Source organism: Oncorhynchus kisutch, linkage group LG5 (assembly GCF_002021735.2).
Source record: "Oncorhynchus kisutch isolate 150728-3 linkage group LG5, Okis_V2, whole genome shotgun sequence".
Lineage (NCBI taxonomy): Eukaryota > Metazoa > Chordata > Actinopteri > Salmoniformes > Salmonidae > Oncorhynchus > Oncorhynchus kisutch.
In genome coordinates this window covers 45960910-45988073 of record NC_034178.2, presented here as the reverse complement: position 1 = coordinate 45988073, position 27164 = coordinate 45960910, and the positions used below count along the sequence as shown (strand labels likewise).

At 41.6% G+C, this 27164-nt stretch overlaps 2 protein-coding genes across 2 annotated transcripts in view; one reads left to right on the top strand and one right to left on the bottom strand.

Moving 5' to 3' along the window:
* LOC109891121 (AMP deaminase 2-like) overlaps positions 1-4575 on the bottom strand; it is a 56763-nt gene extending 52188 nt beyond the window's left edge. The window contains exon 1 of the mRNA XM_031825186.1: positions 4035-4575. Coding sequence (XP_031681046.1) covers positions 4035-4044 — 10 coding nt within the window. The 5' untranslated portion in view covers positions 4045-4575. The remainder of the gene's footprint in view (positions 1-4034) is intronic.
* Positions 4576-9490: 4915 nt separating this feature from the next.
* Positions 9491-23429, top strand: LOC109890228 (guanine nucleotide-binding protein G(t) subunit alpha-2-like). Its single transcript, XM_020482213.2, has 9 exons — positions 9491-9920; positions 18247-18289; positions 18649-18790; positions 19012-19169; positions 19312-19440; positions 19611-19740; positions 21680-21833; positions 22037-22244; positions 22516-23429. The coding sequence occupies exons 1-8, from the start codon at positions 9803-9805 to the stop codon at positions 22225-22227; spliced, it is 1065 nt and encodes a 354-aa protein (XP_020337802.2). The 5' UTR covers positions 9491-9802; the 3' UTR covers positions 22228-22244; positions 22516-23429.
* The last annotated feature ends 3735 nt before the right edge of the window (positions 23430-27164 follow it).

Genomic DNA, 27164 nt, shown 5'->3' with positions numbered 1-27164 from the left:
CTTATGGTCATGGTTGCAGCAGGTTGTAGGAGGGAGATTCCTAGATGTGAGAAGTATACACGAGACAAAGGAATGTGTAGTATCGGTGAAAGAAGCGGGATGTGTTAACTGTAGGGGTGCCCATGTTGCTGGGGATCAGAAGTCGTGTTGTCACAATACCAACATATTACTAACAATATGATACCAGGCCAAGTCTCATGATACCGGGTAGTATCACAAGACCACTGGGGGGGAAAAATCCAGATTGGTCTAATGTCCTGTTCACCCCATACCTGACACTTGTACCTGTTGTCTAAACATGCACACGTGCCAAACAAAAAAACCTGTCACTGATATTCACACTTCTACTCAATACAACACATATTGAATTTAACTGCACACTGTATAATAGAATACTGCATAGAATGGTTCATTTGCTCATATTTGCAAAGGCCTACCTGTGATTTTGCTGGAGGAATGAGAGTAAGGAATATTCATGCATAATGACCTGCATGTCATTGTGTCAATATGGTGAAAGCACTGCATGGAACCTTTACTCTTCAGTTAACACACACACACACACACACACTCTCTCCATCACTCTCACAAACACACACACCTCCATCTCTCTCCCACCAACTATTGACACTGCTCCCAACTGTAAAAGGCACCAAACAGAATGTAAGGAGCACCAGAAAGAGATAGATTTTTTTATAAATTAGACTTACATTAGGCCTATATGAATCCTACCTTTGAAGCACATATCAGATCATTTTCCTTCCTTCCTGTACCAATCAAATTTGTCTAGACCTACTGTCAAGTTACCAGGTTGTTAGATAGCTAGGTAACTGAACAACGTTGTTATCAAAACAATAATTAGAGGCCTGGGATTAGTTTAAAAACGTCCTGCGACATGGTTTGTGAAATTATATCAAATGCATGCAAAATCGCACAGGGGGAAAAAAGGTAGCTCCAGTAATAGGAGTCATCGTTTGAGCTAGAGACAAGCTGTTTCCTTTATGTAAAGCTGCAAGCATGAATGTTGCAAAGCTGTCTTTCCACTCTGGCACAGCTGTGGGACAGCGAACTTGCAAAGCCTATCAGACTGGCCTGTGTATGGAGCGATTTCAGTGTAAACATTAATAGTATTTGAATTCCATAATTTGTATTAGGATATTGAATTTGAATATCATTTTCTTATTTTTTATAACTTAATTAATTGAACTTGTATTTCATTATTTGAAAGTGAATTGAGTGAATATTGCATTCAGTTTTAATTCTAAAATTAAATATTGATATATTCAGTATGGTAGATATTCAATGTCTGTGTATCAAGTTTACAAACTATAACTTCAAGTGTATCAAAGTTTCATATATTCATCTTATCATATTCAGTTTTCAAATTCAGTTCTCTAAATTCGTATTCAAAACCAGAGACAACATCCTGGTACTTTGCCAGCAAGGAAAGGTAGAATAGAACAGATAGAATCAAACAGTTACTGTGATAAAACAGGAGCTTCTGGTGGTTTCTGAAACCGATGTGGCATGTTTAATTTATTATCTTCCCATGAATTTGGCTCTAGCGTTTGAACCGTTTTGGTAAGACTCTGGAACATGGACGTGCCTTCTGTTTCCCTCTATGATCACAGGCCAACTTAGAAGGGAGTGTCACAAAAACCACCGTTTGGCCCCCATAAGAATATACAGTAAGTAGTTGAATAGCCCTGTTATAGCCCTTCTAAAGGATAGCATTTTCACTCCATATTTAATCTTGCTCTTGTGACTGACTGGGTTCGAACCAGGTCTCCTAAATTTTACAAGACCGTGTTAGCACACTTAGCTAAAGGCTATAGGGATAAGTTCAGGACATTCATTTAAATGACGACACGCTGCTGCTAGGCAGGTAGCCTAGCAGTTAAGATTGTTGGGCCAGTAACCTAAATGTTTCTGGTTCGAATCCCCGAGCGTATTAGGTGAAAAATCTGTTGAAGAGCCCTTGAACAATGCACTTAACCCTGATTACTCCTGTATGTCGTTATGGATAAGAGTGTCTGCTAAATTACAAAAATGTAAATGCTTAACAAGTACAGCTTCCCCCTGATTCAGCTCATACCAAAACTTGAATTCGGGACATCTGCCTCACAAACACACATGACCACCCACCTGAAGTGTTCCAACCCACCATGCTATTGAAAAAGGCCTTCTTCAATTGCGCAAGGGGAGACACTGAGTGAGTTTCACAGATCCCCATTAGCTACATTCACCCCCTAAACTCACTCCCCAGTGACCCCAGTGGTTGAACAAGTGCAACTGTAGATCCAGGTCCAGTGGCTCCACTGTAAAGGCTTCACGCTGCCTGCTTGGCTAGTACTGCTTCCCCCTGATTCAGCTCATATGGAGACTCGAACTAAGGACCTCTAACCGCCCTCCAGAAGCATTCCAACACATCGTGCTATTAAAAAAGGCATTATTTAATTGCGCAAGGGGTGACACATCAGGCTGATGAGTGAGGTTCACTGATGTCCATCTGCTACACTAATAACTAAGATCCAACAAGGTTACTCATCAAAAGAGCATAGTTTGGGGATCCATGCTTATGTGATGAAAACCTTGCCTGAGACCTGAAGACATGTTAGCTTGACATGTTTTAGTTTGTGTTAGACGTGTTAGTTTCAAGTCTCCAGCAAGGATAGTCATTATAAGGTTAACGTGTGACTTACTAGGTCAAAACTGTTGAGCTAAAGCCTAGGCATTGGTCCTGTGACTTGGATGGGTCTCAAAGGTGGGTGAAGTGTAACACAGGTGGTTCGGTGATCACGCTTGTGTGATGAGTAACATGTCTGAGACCTGAAAAGTTGCATTGTTTGGTACACAGGAGACCTGGGTTAGAACCCCATCGGTCAATCTAACACAAATCTGTAGGTCTCTGGCCAGGATGCTCATTACATAAGCATGGATCACCAAACCACCTCTGTTGCACTCTCATTAAATGGGGTGCACAGATCCTTCTGCTTCTATTTGCCTCAGAAAGTGTTGTTATGCAGTAGGCCTGATATTCAAACCCAGTAGGGTATATTGGTGCCATGATCACTGAGTGCAAGGTCAAAGTGGGGTTAACTGTAACTGAGGTGGTTCGATGAACCACGCTCTTTTGACGAGTAACCTTGCTCGACTCATCCCTATGGGCTTTAGCTAAGTGGGCTAACACAGTCTTGTGACATGCAGGAAACCTGGTTCGAACCCAGTCAGTCACAAGAGCAAGATTAAATAGGGAGCTGAAAAGCTATCCTTAGAAGGTTTATGACATTGCTATTCAACTGTATTCCTATGGAGGCCAAATTGTTTTTGTGACACTCCCTTCTAGTACGACCTGTGATCATCATAGAGTGGAACAGAAAGCACGACCATGTTCCAGAGAGTCTTAGCTTTCAGGAATGGGGTAATTGTATATAGCCTAAACGGTTAGAATGCTAAAGCCAAATTCATAAGAAGAAAATAAATTCAACATGCTACATTGGCTTCAGAAATCCCCAGAAGCTTCCGTTTACCACAGAAAGCTTTGATTCTCTGTTCTCCTCTACCTTTCATGGTTGGCAAAGATATTGTCTTTGGTTTTGAATTAAGAGAACTCAATTTTAAAACTTAATCTGAATGCATTTGAGAAGTTGATTATATGAAAATTCGATAAACTTGAAATTATAGTTTGTAAACTTACTCATATCATCCCTGAGCTCCAATTTCTCCCACATGCTGACACGTCACCTAAGGAAATAGCCTCAACAGCATTTTCAGCAGTTAAATTTAACAACAAATATTATTTTGAAAAAGTAATCTATTCATGTGGTTTTTGAACACTAATTTGTTTACAGGCATGAAAGCCGCACTTTTGGTTTATGGATGAAGTAGCTTAGCCATTAGACAATCGGCGTTTTTCAATGAGTTCAAAGTACGCATTCAATTAGAATTTATAACGTCACAATTGATAATTACCACCTTCCCACTTTGTTAAGAATGCAGCATAGAATTCAGTTTAGCTGCTCTGTCTGTGTACTTACCACCTGCCATGGTTGAGGCCTGGCTCAGCTCGAAGAGCTGATGCAGAAAGTTGTAGCACTTGTCTTGTCCTCGCCCAGGAAACAACTGATAACCTTGCTGTAGCTGACAGTTTGTTTCTCTCAGATGTCCCGAATACAGACTTATAACAGTTGTTTTCACTGGTAACTTCGCTAGCCAGCAAGCTAATCGTTTTTTCAAAACAAAGATCTTTGGAAATATTCCAGAAATGTGAACTTATTGTCTAACTAAGTAGCTATATTGCTGCATTAGCTATTTGCTTGAGTAAATGCATTTCTCCACCGAATGTATAAATATATATATCTCGTTAGCTAAACAATTGGATAATTTCTAAATTGCTGTCTTCGTTTCGTGAGACTCATTGACATTACCGGCTTTGCTGCACTTTGGCAGATGGGACTTTTGACGGAGAGGAAGATGCAAAGCGAGAGGGATAAGTGTTCTCCAGCAGGTGGCGCTCTTCGTTTGTTTAGTTTTTTTTGCTCCCCATAGCGGTGAGTTTTTGTGGAGGAGGTCAACGAGAGTGTCGAATTTGGTTAACAGTAAATGTAATGGCTTATTTGCTCGAACATACGTTTCGCAGTATTTGGTTTGTTACGAGTGTACTGACGTAAGTAGGACACGTGACATCCCGGCAACTTTGAGAAAAAAACTATCGGAGTTGTGCCTGGTCGTCACTAGTTACCACAGCCACAAAGTAAAACACCCCGCATATTTCTACAATTTATTTTCTTAAAATTTGATTTTAAACCCTGACCACACTGCTAACCTTATGACTAACCTTAAATTAACACCATTGGTGGATTAGCATTTTTGTTTTCGTGAACTTTTATGATATAGCGACGTTTGACTTTGTGGCTGTGGTAACTAGTGGAAAGCGTTGTGCCTGTTGTTCACACGCGTATCTGTCCTCGCATTGGCTAGAATGGTCCCACTTGATCTAGGCTCCTCCGGATTGCCTTCCAATTTTGAAGACATTTATTTTCATTGCAGAGCAGGCACTAGAGTATCTGGTCAATATAATCAAATCAAAGTTATTGGTAACATACACTTGTTTAGCAGATGTTATTGCGGGTGTAGCGAAATGCATGTGTTTCTAGCTCTGACAGTGCAGTATTATCTAACAAGTAATATCTAACAATTTCACAACATATACCCAATACACACAAATCTAAGTAAAATAATGTAATTAAGAATATATAAATATATGGACGAGCAATGTCAGAGCGGCATAGACTAAGATACAATAGAATAGAATACAGTATATACATATGAGATGAGTAATGCAAAATATGTAAACATTATTAAAGTGACTAGTGTTCCATTTATTGACATGGCCAGGGATTTCAAGTCTATGTATATAGGCAGCATCCTCTAATGTGCTAGTGATGGCTATTTAACAGTCTGATGGCATTGAGATAGAAGCTGTTTTTCAGTCTCTCGGTCCCAGCTTTGATGCACCTTTTCTGACCTCGCCTTCTGGATGATAGCGGGGTGAACAGGCAATGACTCGGGTGGTTGTTGTCGTCCTTGATGATCTTTTTGGCCTTCCTGTGACATCGGCTGCTGTAGGTGTCCTGGAGGGCAGGTAGTTTGCTCCGGGTGATGCATTGGTCAGACCGCACCACCCTCTGGAGAGCCTTAAGGTTGCTGGCTGTGCAGTTGCCGTAGCAGGCGGTGATACAGCCCAACAGGATGCTCTCAATTGTGCATCTGTAAAAGTGGGGGGTTTTAGGTGCCAAGCCAAATTTCTTCAGCCTCCTGAGGTTGAAGAGGAGCTGTTGCGCCTTCATCATGTGTAAGTGCATGTGTAAATTCACAAACTTTTTTTGTTTTTTGGTGAAAGGAGTTGGATGAGATGAATCAACATATTCAAACGTCAAGAGCGTCCACCTCAGTTACCCTCAGATGAACTAAAGTAGTTAATAATGAACAGTGTCTTAGGGGCAGTTGGATGTGCATTTATCCAATCACCCTCTTACTTCTTACTCAAAGGTCTGACCGGCTGACTTGTCACTCAGGTGAGCAGAGAGGGTGGAACTATTCTGAAAGAGAGGTGAACTAGTATCATTACCCTTGTTCCCTGCTACTGTACAACCAACACTGCACTACACCTCATAACCAGCACCTCTCTCACAGTTAGTGGCCATCTGCTGGCCTAAACTGTGGCCCAAGATTTAACAGGGTTCTCTGGATAATCTTATCAACAGATCAGCTGCACCAGGCCAATCCCAGGATGCAGCAGGAAGGACAGAGTCAAAGCTTGAAGGGTCAGAATTAGAAAGGGACTACGGAATTGGAGGATGCCCTAATTAGCCGCCTGTTTTACTCTCTGAAGCATTTGTGGGGGCCTAATTTCCCTGCAACCCACTTCTTGCCATGAGACCATGTGACGTCAGATAAGATCTCTCTCTAAATTTCTCTCTTTTTTTGCAGGTTGGGCAATCTCATAGTATCTGAAGGTGGAAGGGCCAATATCTTGCTTTTTCTTCATGCAGCAAAGTTAGAGCCCACTACCTAGCTAACCACAACTAGTGCCACACCATTTGAGTTTGTCCACATCACGGTTATTGTAGTAAACTAAAAGTTAAACTAAAACGAATTAGTAAACTGAAATAAAACAATTAACAAATCCGTTTGAAAAACGAAACTATACTGAAACTAGTATATTTAATTCCAAAACTAACTAGTATAAAAACAATCATGAAGTATGTTCATTTAAAAAAAAAATCAAATGGGTTTTTCAAGCTTTTTGCGGAATTTCAAGCTACTGAATCTATCGGGTAAAAGCTGCCAGGAGATGGCGATGTTTCAAATACACTTAGCTCGTGCATCACTATCACTGGCTATCACTAGCTCACAGGAGGAGAAATTGGCTAAGGAGCTAACTTGATTCTTCTTACATGTACTAGTCTCGGCGCTATTAATTTTAAATAAATATTGTTGCACCAGTCTCAGAGCAATTCCTTTTAGATCCAAGTCACATTCAGATTAAGGTGATCAGACGTCGATATCCGGGGACAGTCCCTGATTTTGGTGGCCGGTCCCCAGCTAGAGCTGTCCCCGGAAATGTCCCGATTAGTGCCAAGACCCCTAGAGGGCGTAGTTCTTCCTGATGTCGTATTTCCTCTAGATGCCGACCAGACCCCCAGTGTCTGATATCAGGTGCATGAAGCATTTTTACATTAGAATTGCCTTTGTTACTTTGTTTACAACTAAGCCTGGTCAAACAGTAGCTAGCTGTTCATGTCTCTATTGTTTTGATACAGATGTAGTCCACCTTGGAGTTCACTACATGCAAAGTCCTTGGTTATGAAAACTCCTGCAAAATGCATCTATAAATAGCTGATATTTTCAATTAGGCACATAGAAGCACAGATGGCACTGTGCACAGAAGGCCCCCTGTCAACATTCCTATCTGGGAAAAAGTTGATTATTATTGGAAAACTGCTGATTACAGTAAATCTTTGTGCTGACCCATGACACAGTAGTCTGAGATGTATGCAATCTCTGTCTGTCTGTATAAAAGGCCAGTGGGGTAACCCACTGACTTATGCTTCTTTGTAAGTGGTAGAACTCACAAGGCTTCTATTCTCAACCGATGCCTCACCCCGTGCCGTGCCAGGAACTGTCACCAAGGGAGTACCACAAGGCTCAATTCTAGGACCCATGTTATTCTCAATTTACATCAACAACATAGCTCAAGCAGTAGAAAGCGCTCTCATCCATTTATATGCAGATGATACAGTCTTATACTCAGCTGGCCCCTCCCCGGATTTTGTGTTGAACATGCTACAACAAAGCTTTCTTAGTGTCCAACAAGCTTTCTCTGCCATTAAACTTGTTCTGAACACCTTTAAAACAAAGGTCATGTGGTTTGGTAAGAAGAATGCTCCTCTCCCCACCAGTGTGATTACTACCTCTGAGGGTTTAGAGCTTGATGTAGTCACCTCATACAAGTACTTGGGAGTATGGCTAGACGGTACACTGTCCTTCTCTCAGCACATATCAAATCTGCAGGCTAAAGTTAAATCTAGGCTTGGTTTCCTCTATCGTAATCCCTCCTCTTTCACCCCAGCTGCAAAACTTACCCTGATTCAGATGACCATTCTACCCATGCTAGATTACAGAGACGTAATTTAGAGATTGGCAGCTAAGGGCACTCTCCAGTGGCTAGATGTTCTTTACCATTCAGCCATCAGATTTGCCACCAATGCTCCTTATAGGACACATCACTGCACTCTATACTGTGTATACTGGTCATCTCTGTATACCTGTTGCAAGACCCACTGGTTGATGCTTATTTATAAAACCCTCTTATGCCTCACTCCCCCCTATCTGAGATACCTACAATAGCCCTCATCCTCCACATACAACACCCGTTCTGCCAGTCACATTCTGTTAAAGGTCCCCAAAGTACGCACATCCCTGGGTCGCTCCTCTTTTCAGTTCGCTGCAGCTAGCGACTGGAACGAGCTATAAAAAACAAATCACTCAAACTGGACAGTTTTATCTCCATCTCTTCATTCAAAGACTCAGTCATGGACACTCTTACTGACAGTTGTGGCTGCTTCGTGTGATGTATTGTTGTCTATACCTTCTTGCCTTTGTGCTGTTGTCTGTGCCCAATAATGTTTGTACCATGTTTTGTGCTACTACCATGTTGTGTTGCTACCGTATTGTTGTCATGTTGTGTTGCTCCCATGCTGTGTTGTCATGTGCTGCTGCCATGCTGTGTTGTTGTCTTAGGTCTCTCTTTATGTAGTGTTGTGGTGTCTCTCTTGTCGTGATGAGTGTTTGTCCTATATTTATATTTTTAATCCCAGCCCCAGTACCCGCAGGAGGCCTTTTGGTAGGCCATCATTGTAAATAAAATTTGTTCTTAACTGACTTGCTTAGTTAAATAGGTTTTAAAAAAATGTAAATACCTGATGCTTGTTAAACTCTCCATCCTTCACCAGTAAAGACACAAAGCCAAGGTCTTATGCTGTAGAAATGCCTTCGTGACAATTAGTGTATTTTCATGGCTCAGGTTTGTAAGCCAATTGTCACTTAAAGTCTGGTAAAATCTAAAAAGTATTTACAAATCCCTACAGCATAAACAGGACAGAGCACATCATATTGTTTTATTTCTGTGGTTATAAGTTTATTCTAAATTAGAACAAGAAGAACAAGAACATTATCACACCTGCCACCATCTCTTTTTGAGCCATACTTGACAGAGGCTGGGGGAGCTAAACTGTGCAAGAGGTAGAGAAAGTCAACTTTGAACACCCAGACCATTGAGCTATAAAAAACCAGACCTTCTCTATTTCTAATCCATCCATCTCTTTCTAAACCCTATGGCGTTTGCTTTTTTTACCCTTCACTTTTGCCCTCTACTTCATCCTAATTGGATCTAATGGTTCCCATGGGAACGCCAGAAAAAGCCCTGCCCAATCCCAACCTGATTTCAAGATGTCAGGTTTAACGTAGGGGAATAAGGGAGGGCTAACACCAGAGAGAAGACAGCTTCCCTTAGTCCCCAAGTAGTGATTGTCCGACTGCGTGCCAGCATACATCTCCAGAGTCCTCTTCCTCCATCCACCAACCCCTGACTGAGGCCAGGACCCCTTGTTCCCAGCCCCCACCTCTGCCCTCCTTTTTGCCTGTCTCCCAGTGCACCCCTCAGACGGCGGGAGCGGACGGCCGCATTTCCGTACCACACAGGATCTTGACTTGAAGGAGTGAGAAAGACCCAAAGTTCAAAATGGGAGCTGGAGGAAGTGTCGAAGACAAGGCATTAGCCGCAAAGTCCAAGGAGCTGGAAAAGCAGCTGGCGGAGGATGCAGACAAAGAATCCAAGACAGTCAAGCTTCTGCTGCTTGGTAAGGAGCTGTTGTGCCTGTGGGGCCTCTTCTGAAACTTCAGAAAAGTAGAATGAGACCCTTAACTGGCTTGTGGTCTGTCAGGCATAGACCGTAGCAGTGTCTGATGCAAACAATCAGGATATCATCATCTTATTAAAAAAAACTGAAAGAAAGATATTGGTTGAATATTATGCAACTATGTGCCCTGATCTTTGAGAGATTTGAGAGTCAAACCGTTTTTGTTAGGGGCCATTGTATTGGAAATTGCACAGCAATGAAAGGCATAAATAGTTTAATTTTACATAATGTGAAGAAAATAAATTTGGTTTTGCAATGAGCAGTCATGCCAATACCCAACCTCTGTATGAGTTTACGTATTAGATAAGATGGACTTTAGTACGTTACACTGATGATAACAGTTAGTAGGTTAGAAAGTGATAACAATAACAATTATATGAGACTGAATATTCCCTGGCGAAGTTAGCATAGTTGTTGTGAATTCTTCATCACTTTGATATGGTAACTTGATCGATGGCGCTTGTTGCTCAAGGTCCTTCTGGAACATTCAATGTAGCTAAAAATATCATTTTGATCAATGTAATGAGCTTTTCCAATTGTTTAACACTTCCAGATTTATGGAAACGTGCCAATGCTGAAATGGTACATTCAAAAACAGGCTAAACCTATAAAAATGTCTTAAATGATCAGAATTGTGATCAGTGGAATGGACTTTTCCCATTGTGTAACACTTCCAGATTTGTGGAAACTTGCCAATGCTGAAATGGTGCGTACAAAAACAGGCTCAACTTATTAGGCCTACACAATCAGAGCACTAGCATTGATCCTGATATCTAGCCTCAGTTATATATGACAAGAGCTTAAAGGTAATCTGTTATATATTACATTGGTGTTCTGCCTTTGCACATTCAACGTGAATGTGAATTGGCATGTCACTGTAACACGGCCTGGATGTAAACAGATAAGCATGTCACGCTGAAAGTAGCTTACATTAAATCAGATAAGTCCAAGAGTGACTGCTTCTGTTACCTCAAGACTGAAATGAGAAATCGTAGGATTTGTGGGGTCAGAGGTGTTAGAAAACCCCATAATAAAAGGCAATACCATTTCCCTTGATTGAAACAACAAATTCTCTCATCATGACAATCTGTATGACAGTCGCTACTGTAGTATGGGGTCATTCAATGTTTCTCAGCAACCATAAGGTTGATAGCTGAGCATTGTTTTTTAAGTTCCACTGATATTGAACGTGTTGATTCATAACTACTAGAAGGGAAATTGTGAGTCTATTTCTATATTAGTTACTTCAATAGATATTAGACTCCGAGAAAAGTCTGTAAAGTAGAAAATCTGGAAATCAGATTAGTGTTAATGTTTGGCTCTGAGAGAATTTAGAAGAGCCCTATATTGTCTTCGTAGGTTATGAAAACAGGGTTATATGACTGTCTGTAGAAGTGGCAACAGTTATGAATGTTGACATATCAGCAGCACGTGTCTCAATATAGTATGTAAAACAATGAGCGGTAGATGTGTCATGAGCTCTGGGTATAAATAGCTTTGTGAGGGTTCAGGGGCAGGATTTAGTCAGCCTTTCCCATAGGATCATGGTAACCCAATTATGCTTCCTTTCCTGCTACTTAGACTCCCTGTAATAATTTCCCTAGCACCAGGTTACATCATGGCCTGCAACATGCATCATCAAATGCTAAGTAGTCATCACACATGGCAAAAAGCAAGGGCCAATGACACAAGTTAATTGTCAGGGAAAATAACAAGGGACAAATAGAGATGCTGATCAATACAGCAATTATGAAAAGCCAAATACAACAGGTACCAATCCACTAAAAGTTTGCAGACAATAGGGTCAACATTAGAAGACTACCAGAGAAACTCAGAAGGGTCAACCATCAGAGTAATCAGGGCCAGCAGCAACAAACGCTTATTAGGATCAATTGACAGGAACAAATGACTATCTGGGCCATAGATCATCATATTATCAACATTCATTTACATTAATGGAGACACTTTCATTAAAAAAAATATCAAATGTGCAGATGTAACATCTTGTAAACCATAACCCCTGTCTCACCTGTCTACACCCCTCACTAACAGTAACTGGGAGGAGAGAAATTGTCATGTTTAAGGCATCAAAAATTGCATACTTTCCCCTGTTGGTATGAGGTTTTGGTGGTTAAGATAACCATATTGTAGTTGTTATTGTCCATATCTTAAACGAAATAACCATATTGTAGTAGTTATTGTCCATATTTTAAACTAAACCAATGAGATGCAGTGACAGCTGAAGGAATTGGTCAAATATTGACACATTGCAAAACTGAAGACGTGAAATGACCCACAATCCAGTTGGTAGGACTGTAGCCAAAGAATGAGTTGAGGCTTTGTGGATGAAGTGCAGCAATTAACAGCCATTAATCCATGTGTCTCCTGCTGCTCCTGCAGAACACAACACAGACGCAGCAAAGCCAATTTTCTGGCAGAGTAACAATTAGGCTTCTAAAGACCAAGTTGTTCTGTATTCTGAATGAAATGTAGGTACATCATCCCTATCAATTTTGTCATAGTCAACAAAATGCTGTCAGAGCTTAGTGTATGATATTTACAGTACCTTCAGAAATGATTCACCCCTAACCCGGACGACACTGGGCCAATTGTTCATCCCCCTATGGGACTCCTGATCACGGCCGGGTTTGTGATACAGCCCGGGATCGAACCAGGGTCTGTAGTGATGCCTTTAGCTCTGTGATGCAGTGCCTACACCGCTGCGCCACTCAGGAGCCTGAAAGTCTTGAGTCAATAAGTATTCAACCCCTTTGTTATGGCAAGCCTAAATAAGTTCAGGATAAAAATGTGCTTAACAAGTCATATAATAAGTTGCATGGACTCACTCTGTATGCAATAATAGTGTTTAACATTACTTTTTAATGACTACCTCATCTCTGTACGCCACACATACAATGATCTGTAATATCCCTCAGTCGAGCATTGAATTTCAAACACAGATTCAACCACAAAGACCAAGGAGGTTTACCAATGCCTCACAAAGAAGAGGACCTATTGGTAGATAAAAATAAATAAAAAAGAAAGCAGACATTGAATGTTCCTGAGTGGACTACTTACTGTTTTCAATTAAATTGGCTTGAAAATTGATGGAAAGACTTAAAAATGGCTGTCTAGCAATGATCAATAGGCTGTCATTGTAGGCCGTCATTGTAAATAAAAATGTGTATGTGTATTTAAATAAAGGATAAATAAAATAAATAAAATCAACAACCAACATGATCGAGTTTGAAGAATTAAACTAATAATAATGTGCAAATATTGTACAATCCAAGTGTCCAAAACTTTGAGAGACTTACCCAGGAAGACTCACAGCTGTAATCGCTGCCAAAGGGGTTTCCAACGTATTGACTCAGGGGTGTGAATACGTATTTAAATGAGATACACAACAAAAGTATATGGACACCCATTCAAATTAGTGGATTCGGCTATTTCAGTCACACCCATTGCTGACAGGTGTATAAAATCGAGCACAAAGCCATGCAATCTCCATAGACAAACATTGGCAGTAGAATGGTCCGTACTGAAGAGCTCAGTAACTTTCAACGTGGTACCATCATAGGATGCCACCTTTCCAATAAGTTAGTTCGTCAAATTTGGCCCCGCTAGAGCTGCCCTGGTCAACTGTAAGTGCTGTTATTGTGAAGTGAAAACGTCTAGGAACAACAACGGCTCAGCCACAAAGTGGTAGGCCACACAAGCTCACAGAACAAGAACGGCAAACGCTGAAGTGCTTAACACGTAAACATCGTCTGTCCTTGATTGCAACACTGACTACCGAGTTCCAAACTGCCTCTTGAAGCAACGTCAGCACAATAACTGTTCATCAGGAGCTTCATGAAATGGGTTTCCATGACTAACAGCCGCACGCACACGAGCCTAAGATCACCATGTGCAATGCCAAGCCTCGGCTGGAGTGGTGTAAAGCTCGTCGCCATTGGACTCTGGAGCAGTGGAAACGCATTCTCTGGAGGGATGAATCACACTTCACCACCTGGCAATCCGACGGAGAAATATGGGTTTGGTGGATGCCAGAAGAACGCTACCTGCCCGAATGCATAGTGCCAACTGTAAAGTTTGGTGGAGAAGCAATAATGGTCTGGGGCTGTTTTTCATGGTTCTGACTAGATTCCTTAGTTCCAATGAAGAGAAATCTTAACGCTACAGCATACAATGACATTCTAGACGATACTCTGCTTCCAACTTTGTGGCAACAGTTTCGGGAAGGCCATTTCCTGTTTCAGCATTACAATGCCCCAATGCACAAAGCGAGGTCCATACAGAAATGGTTTGTCGAGATCGGTGTGGAAGAACTTGACTGGCCTCCCCATCGGACACCTTTGGGATGAATTTGAACACCGACTGCGAGCCAGGCCTCATCGCCCAACATCAGTGCCCGACCTCACTAATGCTTTTGTGGCTGAATGGAAGTAAGTCCCCGCAGCAATGGTCGAACATCTAATGGAAAGCCTCCCCAGGAGTGGAGGTTGTTATAGCAGCAAAGGGGGGGACCATCCTATATTAATGTCAATGATTTTGGAATTAGATTTTTGACGAGCAGGTGTCCATATACAGTTGAAGTCGGAAGTTTACATACACCTTAGCCAAAAACATTTAAACTCAGTTTCACAATTCCTGACATGTAATCCTGGTAAAAATTCCCTGTTTTAGGTGAGTTAGGATCACCACTTTATTTTAAGAATGTGAAATGTCAGAAGAATAGTAGAGAGAATGATTTATTTAAGTTTTCATTTCTTTCATCACATTCCCAGTGGGTCAGAAGTTTAAATGCACTCAATTAGTATTTGGTAGCATTGCCTTTAAATTGTTTAACTTGGATCAAATGTTTCAGGTAGCCTTCGACAAGCTTCTCACATTAAGTTGGGTAAATTTTGGCCCATTCCTCCTGTCAGAGCTGGTGTAACTGAGTCAGGTTTGTAGGCCTCCTGCTCGCACACACTTTTTCAGTTCTGCCCACAAATGTTCTATAGGATTGCGGTCAGGGCTTTGTGATGGCCACTCCAATACCTTGCCTTTGTTGTCCTTAAGCCATTTTGCCACAACTCTGGAAGTATGCTTGGGGTCATTGTCCATTTGGAAGACCCATTTGCGACCAAGCTTTAACTTCCTGACTGATGTCTTGAGATGTTGCTTCAATATATCCACCTAATTTTCCTACCTCATGATGCCATCTATTTTGTGAAGTGCACCAGTCCCTGCTATAGCAAAGCACCCCCACAACAGGATGCTCCCACCCCCATGCTTCACTGTTGGGATGACGTTCTTCGGCTTGCAAGCCTCACCCTTTCCCTCCAAACATATCGATGGTCATTATGGCCAAACAGTTCTATTTTTATTTCATCAGACCAGAGGACATTTCTCCAAAAGGTATGATCTTTGTCCCAATTTGCAGTTGTAAACCGTAGTCGGGCTTTTTTATGGCGGTTTTGAAGCTGTGGCTTCTTCCTTGCTGAGCGGCCTTTCAGATTATGTCGATTATAGGTCTCGTTTTACTGTGGATATAGATACTTTTGTACCAGTTTCCTCCAGCATCTTCACAATGTCCTTTGCTGTTGTTCTGGGATTGATTTGCACTTTTCCCACCAAAGTACGTTAATCTCTAGGAGACAGAATGTGTCTCCTTCCTGAGCGGTATGACGTCTGCGTGGTCCCATGGTGTTTATACTTGTGTACTATTGTTTGTACAGATGAACGTGGAACCTTCAGGCTTTTGGAAATTACTCCCAAGGATGAACCAGACTTGTGGAGATCAACAATTTATTTTCTGAGGTCTTGGCTGATTTCTTTAGATTTTCCCATGATGTCAAGCAAAGAGGCACTGAGTTTGAAGGTAGGCCATGAAATACATCCACAGCTACATCTCCAATTAACTCAAATTATGTCAATTAGCCTATCAGAAGCTTCTAAAGCCATGCTTTTACACCTGCATTGCTTGCTGTTTGGGGTTTTAGGCTGGGTTTCTGTACAGCACTTTGAGATCAGCTGATGTAAGAAGGGCTATATAAATACATTTGATTTGATTTGATATAATTTTCTGGAATTTTCCAAGCTGTTTAAAGGCATGGTCAACTTAGTGTATGTAAACTTATCTCCCACTGGAATTGTGATACAGTGAATTATAAGTGAAATATCTGTCTGTAAACAATGGTTGGAAAAATGACTTGTGTCATGCACAAAGTAGATGTCCTAACCGACTTGACAAAACTATAGTTTGTTAACAAGAAATTTGTGGAGTGGTTGAAAAATGAGTTTTAATGACTCCAACCTAAGTGTATGTAAACTTCCGACTTCAACTGAAAGTGTATTTCTCTATTTAATTTTCTATAAATTAGCCAACATTTCTAACAACATATTTTCACTTTGTTATTATGGGGTATTGTGTGTAGATGGGTGAGAAAAAACATCAATTTAATTGAATTCAGGCTGTAACACAACAAAATGTGGAATAAGTCAATGGATATGTATACTTTCTGAAGGCACTGTATTTGGGGTACAAGAACAGTAACTACTCACCTCTTGTTTTAAAAAGAAATTGAACTTTGCAGAATGCAATGCTCCACAACCAATGCCATCTTCTGGTTGCATCAGGTATCAATATACTGGTGCACACTTACCTTAAGAGATAACAACCTACTTGTGGAGAGCATGAAGAAATAGGCCTACATTTGGAGGAATGGCTTTATTCAGGAATATCAGGCCTGCCTTCAGGAAAATAAACCTATGCATGGAGATATTGATGGTGAAATAGGTCTATTATGGAGACAGCCCAGTCACCCCAGCCTATCTAGGTAGCCCTCTCGCCTACCTTCATGGATAAGAACCAACGGAGAGAAGGACACACTATCCCAGGAACTTTTTAGAGTGACACAAGCTCACGATACCTCATGGACTGACGTCTTCCTAGTGACGTCTTTACATATCGGCCGATATGGCTTCTCAAATCCCATCCATTTAGCCCTTAGCTAATAAGGACATTGGCCTCTGCTAAACCATTGGGACAGATGTCCATCACATTAGCCATAAACCCTTTCATATGCTCATTTCCAAATAGTCAGGAAGCCTAGATGACCCCGTTGAGGTGGCGTGTGGGATAACAAATCCGCTGGTGGTGACAGTCTTGTTTGATATAAGCCCAGAGGGAAATTAGCTTATTGGTATTATGACATACAACTTCACTGCTCAGCCCAGTCTGCCCTATGGCCCAGTACTTGTTTATTAATTTCAGATTTCTCTGTTACCCCCCCCCCCCCCCCCGCTAAGTATGTTGTTACAATGGTAAGTATCCCATATGATGTGTCTATAGCCAAACTCATGGTACAAATGCAGCAACAACATGCAGGAACAACATGCAGGAACAACATGCAGGAACAACATGCAGGAACAACATGCAGGAACAACATGCAGGAACAACATGCAGGAACAACATGCAGGAACAACATGCAGGAACAACATGCAACAACAACATGCAGGAACAACATGCAGGAACAACATGCAGGAACAACATGCAGGAACAACATGCAGGAACAACATGCAGGAACAACATGCAGGAACAACATGCAGGAACAACATGCAGGAACAACATGCAGGAACAACATGCAGGAACAACATGCAGGAACAACATGCAGGAACAACATGCAGGAACAACATGCAACAACAACATGCAGGAACAACATGCAGGAACAACATGCAGGAACAACATGCAGGAACAACATGCAGGAACAACATGCAGGAACAACATGCAGGAACAACATGCAGGAACAACATGCAGGAACAACATGCAGGAACAACATGCAGGAACAACATGCAACAACAACATGCAGGAACAACATGCAGGAACAACATGCAGGAACAACATGCAGGAACAACATGCAGGAACAACATGCAGGAACAACATGCAGGAACAACATGCAGGAACAAAGCTAAACACAAAACAAAAGGTCATAATATAACAGCTGTGAAATAACTACAACTGTAACTTCTGCAACACCACTGAATGCTTGTCATGTTGTGTGTCTCAGAGGACTGGATCTGTACCAGTGGAGGGGATGGGCAACTGCTGAGCTTCCTCTTTCACTATGTGCTGTCATTATACATCTCTTTGCATAAGTCATGTTTTGGCCCTCAGGTTCCCTTTAACCAACTACAGGGTGAATGAGGATGATGTGTTTGTACATGGGAAAGCCATTGTAACGTACAGGTGTATCTACTTCTTCTTTTGTTTTACCAGGTGCTGGTGAGTCTGGGAAGAGCACAATTGTCAAGCAGATGAAGTGAGTATAACAAAACAAACACCTTTGACATTGCATGTCATTCCTCCTCCCTCCTAATGTACATGCAACCAAACCTTGTCCATATACTTTACCATCACTCTAAAAGGTGTGAATTGGGTGTTCAATAAGTTTATGGCTCATAATCATATGGGAAAACAAAATGGACCATGATAGAATAAATTGTGGCAGCTACAATTGACATATACCCTGATGACTACTGAACAAAACACTAACACTTGCTGCAGAATGACTAGTACTAGTTCTTCTGGCCAATAATGGTTGTTGGTAGCATTGTATGTCAGTTGTTTTTTAAACTGTAATTACAATTCTAACTGTTTTCTTCCTCTTGTGTTGGGTAGAATTCTCCATCAAGGTGGTTATACCAAAGAAGAACAATTGGAGTTCAGGGCGATCATCTATGGTAACATCTTGCAGTCTGCTCTGGCCATTATCAGAGGCATGGAGATGCTGTCAATTGACTTTGGATCACCAAAGGGATCTGTGAGTCCCACCCTGCATCTCTAACCCCTCTGGTCCACCAAATAGGCCCTCAATGACACACACGGATAGACATTGAGACACCAGCAGAAGTTTCAGTAGTTGCACATGTTATTCAAATAGAAATAACAACACTACATTGTTAGCTTAGCTAATTACCGTACAATGGAATTAAATTTTCATTTTAGTAGCAGTAAAACTCACCAGTTGACTTCATGGTGCAGGAAGACGGGCAGAAGCTGTCCAACCTGTCAGACTCCATTGAAGAGGGCTCAATGCCCCCTGAGCTGGCTGATGTCATCAAGAGGCTCTGGAGTGACAGTGGTGTCCAGGCCTCCTTCGAGAGAGCAGCTGAGTACCAGCTCAACGACTCAGCTGGCTAGTGAGTGTCACAGCAACTGTTATAGTCTGTTATGACAGTCATATCATTCTCATGACAGTTCAGGTCATATCTTTGTTGGTGAGCATGATTATGTTCTATATGGGGGTGTGAATGTATGCTAAACTGAAATCTCGCTCAACAGCTATCTTGGAGAATTGGACAGAATCACAAAGTCTGATTACCTGCCCAACGAGCAGGATGTGCTGCGTTCTCGAGTCAAGACCACCGGTATCATTGAGGAGCAGTTCTCCTGCAAAGAGCTGCACTTCAGGTGAGGGAATATTAGCCAAACAAGGGAGACCACAAAGGGCCTAAAGTGGTCTTCCATACATCCTTGCAAGTTCATTCCATTTCCTTTGGGGTGTGATTTTGCACAATCGTTGATTATCTCTTTACAGTCATATCTAACATCTCCCTTTTTTAACCCATCCCCCCTGACAGGATGTTCGATGTGGGCGGCCAGCGGTCGGAGAGAAAGAAGTGGATCCATTGTTTTGAGGGTGTAACCTGCATCATCTTCTGCGGAGCCCTCAGTGCTTATGACATGGTGCTTGTAGAGGACGATGAAGTGGTGGGTTTGGCTTTACAGTTGACCTCTGATAGTTCAACTAGTTTGTCACAGTTGTGATTTTCCATATCGAGACAGAATGCCTCTATGTGGCCCTTTTAGTCCAAATGTTGTACTTTTGTACTGTTTACTTGGATTTCTCTTTTTTGTACTGTGATCCATTTGGTAAGATTGAAAGAGCATCAGAGGTTCTGATTCTAACTGAAGGGTATTTTCTCCAGTCTGACATCAAGTAAACAATGGATTATTCAGTCACAAGTTTATTGAACCCTACCAGGCCATCACATGTTAAACTCCCCAAGGACATAGCTCAGATGACTATACAATATGATTTCTCAATCGCCTCACAGTCCTGTACCTAATAACATCACCCCAGTTCAAGCACAGAAGTAATGTAGAGTTGTGTTTGTGTGCTTGCCAAAGGACCAAAATAGGAAATTAGATAATCTCTTTGGTTTGAGCAGGTGTGTAAAACTAATTCCATGGAGGGCGAGTGTCTGCAGGTTTTTGTTTTTTCCTTTCAATTAAGACCTAGACAACCAGGTGAGGGGAGTTCCTTTCTAATTAGTGACCTTAATTAATCATCCAAGAACGAAAACCCGTAGAACCCATGGAACGAAAACCCGTAGACACTCGGCCTTCCGTGGAATGAGTTTGGCACATGTGGTTAAGAGTATACACTAAACAAAAATACAAACGCATGTAAAGTGTTGGTCTCATGTTTCATGAGCTGAAATAAAAGATCCCAGAAATGTTCCATATGCACAAAAAGCTTATTTCTCTCAAATGTTTTTGCACAAATTTGTTTACACCCGTTAGTAAACGTTTCTCCTTTGCCAAGATAATCAATCCACCTAACAGGTGTGGCATATCAAAAACCTTATTTAACAGCATGCTCATTACACAGGTGCACCTTGTGCTGAGGACAATAAAAAGCCACTCGAAAATGTGCAGTTTTGTCACACAACACAATGCCACAGATGTCTCAAGTTTAAGTTTTGAGGAAGTGTGCAATTTGCATTCTGACTGGAGGAATTTCAGTCAGAGCTGTTACCAGAGAATTGAATGTTCAACGTCTTTTCATTGAATTGGCTGTACGTCTAACCGGCCTCACAGCCGCAGACCACGTGTATGACGTCGTGTGGGCAAGCGGTTTGCTGAGGTCAAGGTTGTGAACAGAGTGCCCCATGGTTGCGGTGGGGTTATGGTATGGGCAGGCATAAGCTACGGACAACGAACACAATTGCCTTTTATCAATGGCAATTTAAATGTAGAGATACCATGGCTAGATCCTGAGGCCCATTGTCATTCATGCCATTCATCTGCCACCACCATCTCATATTTCAGCAAGATAATGCACAGCCCCATGTCACGAGGATCTGTACAAAATTCCTGGAAGCTGAAAATGTCCCAGTTCTTCTGTGGCCTGCATACTCACCAGACACGTTACCAATTGAGCATGTTTGGAATGTTCTGGATCGACGTGTACGACAGAGTGTTCCAGTTCCCACCAATATCCAGCAACTTCGCACAGCCATTGAAGAGGAGTGGGACAACATTCAACAGACCACAATCAACAACCTGATCAAGTCTATGCGAAGGAGATGTGTTGCGTTGCATGAGGCAAATGGTAGTCACACCAGTTACTGACTGGTTCTCTGATCCACGCCCCTACCTTTTTTTTAAGGTATCTGTGACCAACAGATGCATATCTTTATTCCCAGTCATGTGAAATCCATAGATTAGGGCCTAGTGTATTTATTTCAATTGACTGATTTCCTTATGAACTGTAACTTAGTAAAATCTTTGAAATTGTTGCATGTTGCGTTTATATTTTTGTTCAGTATAGTTAGCATACTAATCTAGCCTGCGTGAGGATTGATGAAAGAAACTGTGAGATTGTTGCCACTTAACCTAACCCTCTTTTTCCTTTTCTCCACAGAACCGTATGCATGAGTCTCTTCACCTGTTCAACAGTATCTGCAACCACAGGTTCTTCGCCACCACCTCCATCGTACTCTTCCTCAACAAGAAGGATCTTTTCGAGGAGAAGATCAAGAAGGTCCACCTAAGCATCTGCTTCCCTGACTACGATGGTAAGAGTAACCACAAGTAAAAACAGCATAGTAAAACCGCATGATTTCCCAAGGACAGGAATGATGGAAATGTTTTATCTTCTACTGCAATATGATGCAGTGGCAAGATACTAGCCAACAGAATAGATACTGTCAACTTCATCACCTACAATTGAAAACAACTGAGAACCACTTCATGAGCTGCCTGCTTACTCTGCCACTAGGCCCCAACACGTATGATGATGCCAGCGACTACATCAAGAAGCAGTTTGAGGAGCTGAACATGAAGAAGGGTGTCAAAGAAATCTACTCTCACTTGACCTGCGCCACGGACACAAAGAATGTTGAGATTGTGTTCGGAGCCGTGACAGACATCATTATCAAAGAGAACCTAAAATCTTGCGGTCTGTTCTAAGCAGAAACACAAAAAAGGTGCAGTAGTTATCTCTTGTCTGTTCTTGTAACCCAAATTGACACCTAGGCTGTACACATTGACACTTCTAGTAGATTTGGAGGGCTCAGATAAGACTTGCCTCAGACAGACAAGGTGACATTTTCACCATGTTGGATACACCCATCCAATTCTTTCAGATTTAAAGTGTTTCAAGGGTAGGTGTTGATTTGAAATTCAGCATCTTATTGTTCTTTTATGATTATATGTGGTTATTTTTTCACCTAAATGTTTTGGTTTTTTTCCTCACAGATTTTATTTTCCCCCTCATCCCTTCACTTGGATTCATGTTGAAGTTGAGCAGTAGGAACAGAACGCACAACAGAAGGCTTTGTAATGGCATAAGACTCTTCAGACCCTTCAATTCTAGACTATCCCATCCCTTCCTTCCTAACTCCTGACACCCTAAATGATGAGTAATGAATGCAAACACTAGGGAACAGCACCCAATTTACTCCAAAGGGAGTTAACACACATCATATCCAACAAATCGAACAAAGATGGCAACATGTCCCTCCTGGAGACAATGTGGATGATGATGTCCTTCAGATGGAAATGAGGATAAGAAGTCAGAAGAACAGCAGAATTAACACTTGTTTGATATAGGTACTTTGTAATTCTGAATTATTTCTGGTTCTTTATGATGGGTTTGTGTTGAGGAAAGTGTCCAAAGCTGCTCAGGACTCCTATTGATAAACTTATGAAAGTATATGTTTTGAGGTGATCCATCTTACTCAACATGGTCAGAGTGAAGTCCTTTCCAGTAACATTGCTCTTGCCCCATGATTTATAATGTTTTTATCTTAGTTCTAAGTATCTCAAATTAGAACTCTGTTTGGATATGCCTACTGTTTTACACCAGATGTAACACAGTAAAAAAACATATTTAGCTAATTCCAATCAGTGAGTTCAAATAGCCAGGTCTAAACTGGAATTTAAGAAAAAGTACCCTCAAAACAAGTTAGCAAAGTATTTTGTAAATACAATAGTAGATTAGTGGGCCTTATATTAATATTAAAATATATATCAAAATGTTCAACATCAGTGACATGTCTAGTGATGTACATGTATATTTCATTTTGAGTATTGACAATTGAACCTGTAACTCTGACCGGTCTTGCGAAAGATAAGACATTCAAAATAAAGATCGACATAGAAACGGCCAATTCTGCATGTCATCATTCTTTGTATTTTTTTTATCAAGATATGTGATGTGGCTTTTAAGCTTTAATTAATATGTTGTATGAAATAACCCCCATTGTGGTTGGAATCGTGTTGTGCTGTCAACCACTGACTCAGAGATACACACTGCCAACAAACACATTTATATGACACTATACAGTGCATTCGGAAAGATTCAAACCCCTTGACTTTTTGCATATTTTGTTACTTTACAGCCTTATTCTAAATTCTATTTTTTAATTCTGCATCAATCTACACACAATATCCCATAATAACAAAGCGAAAACAGACTTTTTATGTACTTTTATGTACTTTTTTTAGTGAATTTAGATTGTTGTGCATCTGTAAATAAAAATATATATAAAAAAAACAGAAATACTTTATTTACATAAGTATTCAGACCCTTTGATCATCCCTGAGATGTTTCTATTGATCATCCCTGAGATGTTTCTATTGATCATCCCTGAGATGTTTCTATTGATCATCCCTGAGATGTTTCTATTGATCATCCCTGAGATGTTTCTATTGATCATCCCTGAGATGTTTCTATTGATCATCCCTGAGATGTTTCTATTGATCATCCCTGAGATGTTTCTATTGATCATCCCTGAGATGTTTCCATTGATCATCCCTGAGATGTTTCCATTGATCATCCCTGAGATGTTTCTATTGATCATCCCTGAGATGTTTCTATTGATCATCCCTGAGATGTTTCTATTGATCATCCCTGAGATGTTTCTATTGATCATCCCTGAGATGTTTCTATTGATCATCCCTGAGATGTTTCTATTGATCATCCCTGAGATGTTTCTACAACTTGATTGGAGTCCACCTGTGATAAATTCAATTGATTGGACATGATTTGAAAAGGCACACACCTGTCTATATAAGGTCCCACAGTTGACAGTCCATGTCAGAGCAAAAGCCAAGCCATGAGGTCGAAGGAATTGTCCCTAGAGCTCCAAGACTGAATTGTGTCGAGGCACAGATCTTGGGAAGGGTATCAACAAATTTCTGCAGCATTGAAAGTTCCCAGGAACACAGTCGCCTCCATAATTCTTAAACAGAAGAAGTTTGGAACCACCAAGACTCTTTATAGAGCTGGCCGCCGGGCCAAACTGAGTAATCGGAGGAGAAAGGCCTTGGTCAGGGAGGTGACCAAGTACCCGATGGTCACTTATTGTCAGAGCTCTAGAGGTTCTCTGTGGATATGGGATAACCTTCCAGAAGGACAACCATCTCTGCAGCACTCCACCAATCAAGCCTTTATGGCAGTGGCCAGGCGGAAGCCACTCCTCAGTAAAAGGCACATGACAGCCCGCTTGGAGTTTGCCAAAAGGCACATAAAGACTCTCAGGCCATGAGAAACAAGATTCTCTGGTCGGATGAAACCAAGATTGAAGTCTTTGGCCTGAATGCCAAGCATCACATCTCAAGGAAATATGACCCCCTCCCTATGGTGATGCATGGTGGGATGTTTTCAGCGGCAGGGACTGGGAGACTAGTCAGGATCGAGGGAAAGATTTGGTATTGGAATTTTAGTAGGATCCCTATTAGCTGTTGCAAAAGCAGCAGCTACTCTTCCTGGGGTCCACACAAAACATGCAACATAATACAGAATGACATAATACAGAACATCATTAGACAAGAACACCTGCACAGGATCGGTACATCCGAACATGACACCTGCGGGACAGGTTCAGGATAGCAACAACTGCACGAGTTACACCAGGAACGCACAATCCCTCCATCAGTGCTCACTCAGATTGTCCCCAATAGGCTGAGAGAGGCTGGACTGAGGGCTTGTAGGCCTGTTGTCTGGTGAGGACCTGCCTTACATCACTGGCAACAACGTCACCTGTGGGTTACAAACCCACCGTCGCTGGGCCAGACAGGACTGGCAAAAAGTGCTCTTCACTGACGAGTCGCGGGTTTGTCTCACCAGGGGGGATGGTCGGATTTGCGTCTATCGTCAAAGGAATGAGCGTTACACCGAGGTCTGTACTCTGGAGCGATTTGGAGGTGGAGGGTCCGTCACGGTCTGGGGCGGTGTGTCACAGCATCATCAGACTGAACTTGTTGTCATTGCAGGCAATCTCAACACTGTGCGTTACAGGGAAGACATCCTCCTCCCTCATGTGGTACCCTTCCTGCAGGCTCATCCTGACATGACCCTCCAGCATGGCAATGCCACCAGCCATACTGCTCGTTCTGTGCGTGACAGGAATGTCAGTGTTCTGCCATGGCCAGCGAAGAGCCTGGATCTCAATCCCATTGAGCACGTCTGGGACCTGTTGGATTGGAGGGTGAGGGCCAGGGCCATTCCCCCCAGAAATGTCCGGGAACTTGCAGGTGCCTTGGGGGAAGAGTGGGGTAACATCTCACGGCAAGAACTGACAAATCTGGTGCAGTCCATGAGGAGGAGATGCACTGCAGTATGTAGTGGACATTTCCTGTATTACCAAATCATGAGAGCAAACCACACACAAGTCAGAGTTATCATAAAGTCCATCTTTAATTATATGAGCTCCATCACAACCCTGTGACTCTCAGATCAATTCAGTGTCTATAAATGAATTCTCTGAGAGTGCTTACACATTGCAACTGAGATCCTTTATAGCAAAGACACACATAGCCAGACAGCATTGGCTATAAATTATCGTTCAGCTTTGTCTCCTAAACTATGTTCTTATCTCGCTCTTGGTACCACTCAGGACCAACACCATTACCTCACCCAATGGCATATATCAAATACACCCCCTCCTGGGCAAGATCACAGAGAGGAGAGTGACTCTCTAGGTCAAGATAAGGGCAATCTCAGAGGGAACATAGAATGGTTCAAGACACTGCCATCCTCCTCTCCCCGATGGGAAAAGTAGGGAGTGACTGGCACACAGACATTGTGAAGCCAAGAGATAATTGGTTCCCCCTCAATCATCCCTTCACATGGTTTAAAAGATACGTTTGCATATGAAGACAAGCTTGACCTCTCCCCTTTCTTTGGCCCAAGTAACTGAACCCTGACAGAGAACAGATAACTGAAAATGGCCAACACTATAGTACAACAAAATACATTCTAAATGACAAGTATCTCACAAGCATATTATGAAAATAAAACATCTTATCTATGTTACCCAACTAATTCTGATTCTGCTACGACAAGTACTTAATGCAGCTGGTGGCCACACCAGACACTGACTGTTACTTTTAATTTTGACCCCACCTTTGTTCAGGGACACATTATTACATTTCTGTTAATCACATGTCTGTGGAACTTGTTCAGTTTATATCTCAGTTGTTGAATCTTTTTATGTTCATACAAATATTTACACATGTTAAGTTTGTAGAAAATAAACACAGTTGACAGTGAGAGGACGTTTATTTTTTGCTGAGTTTACATACATTTTTAAAAAGGCACACGTAGCCTACATACACACAAACTATCTAGGTCAAATAGGGGAGAGACGTTGTGCCACGGGGTGTGGCTTTATCTGTTTTTTTAAACCAGGTTTGCTGTTTATTTGAGCAATATGAGATTGAAGGAAGTTCCATGCAATAAGGACTCTATATAATACTGTATGTTTTCTTGAATTTGTTCTGGATTTGGGGACTATGAAAAGACCCCTGGTGGCATGTCTGGTGGGATAAGTGTGTGTGTCAGAGCTGTGTGTATGTTGACTATGCAAACAATTTGGGATTTTCAACACATGAATGTTTCT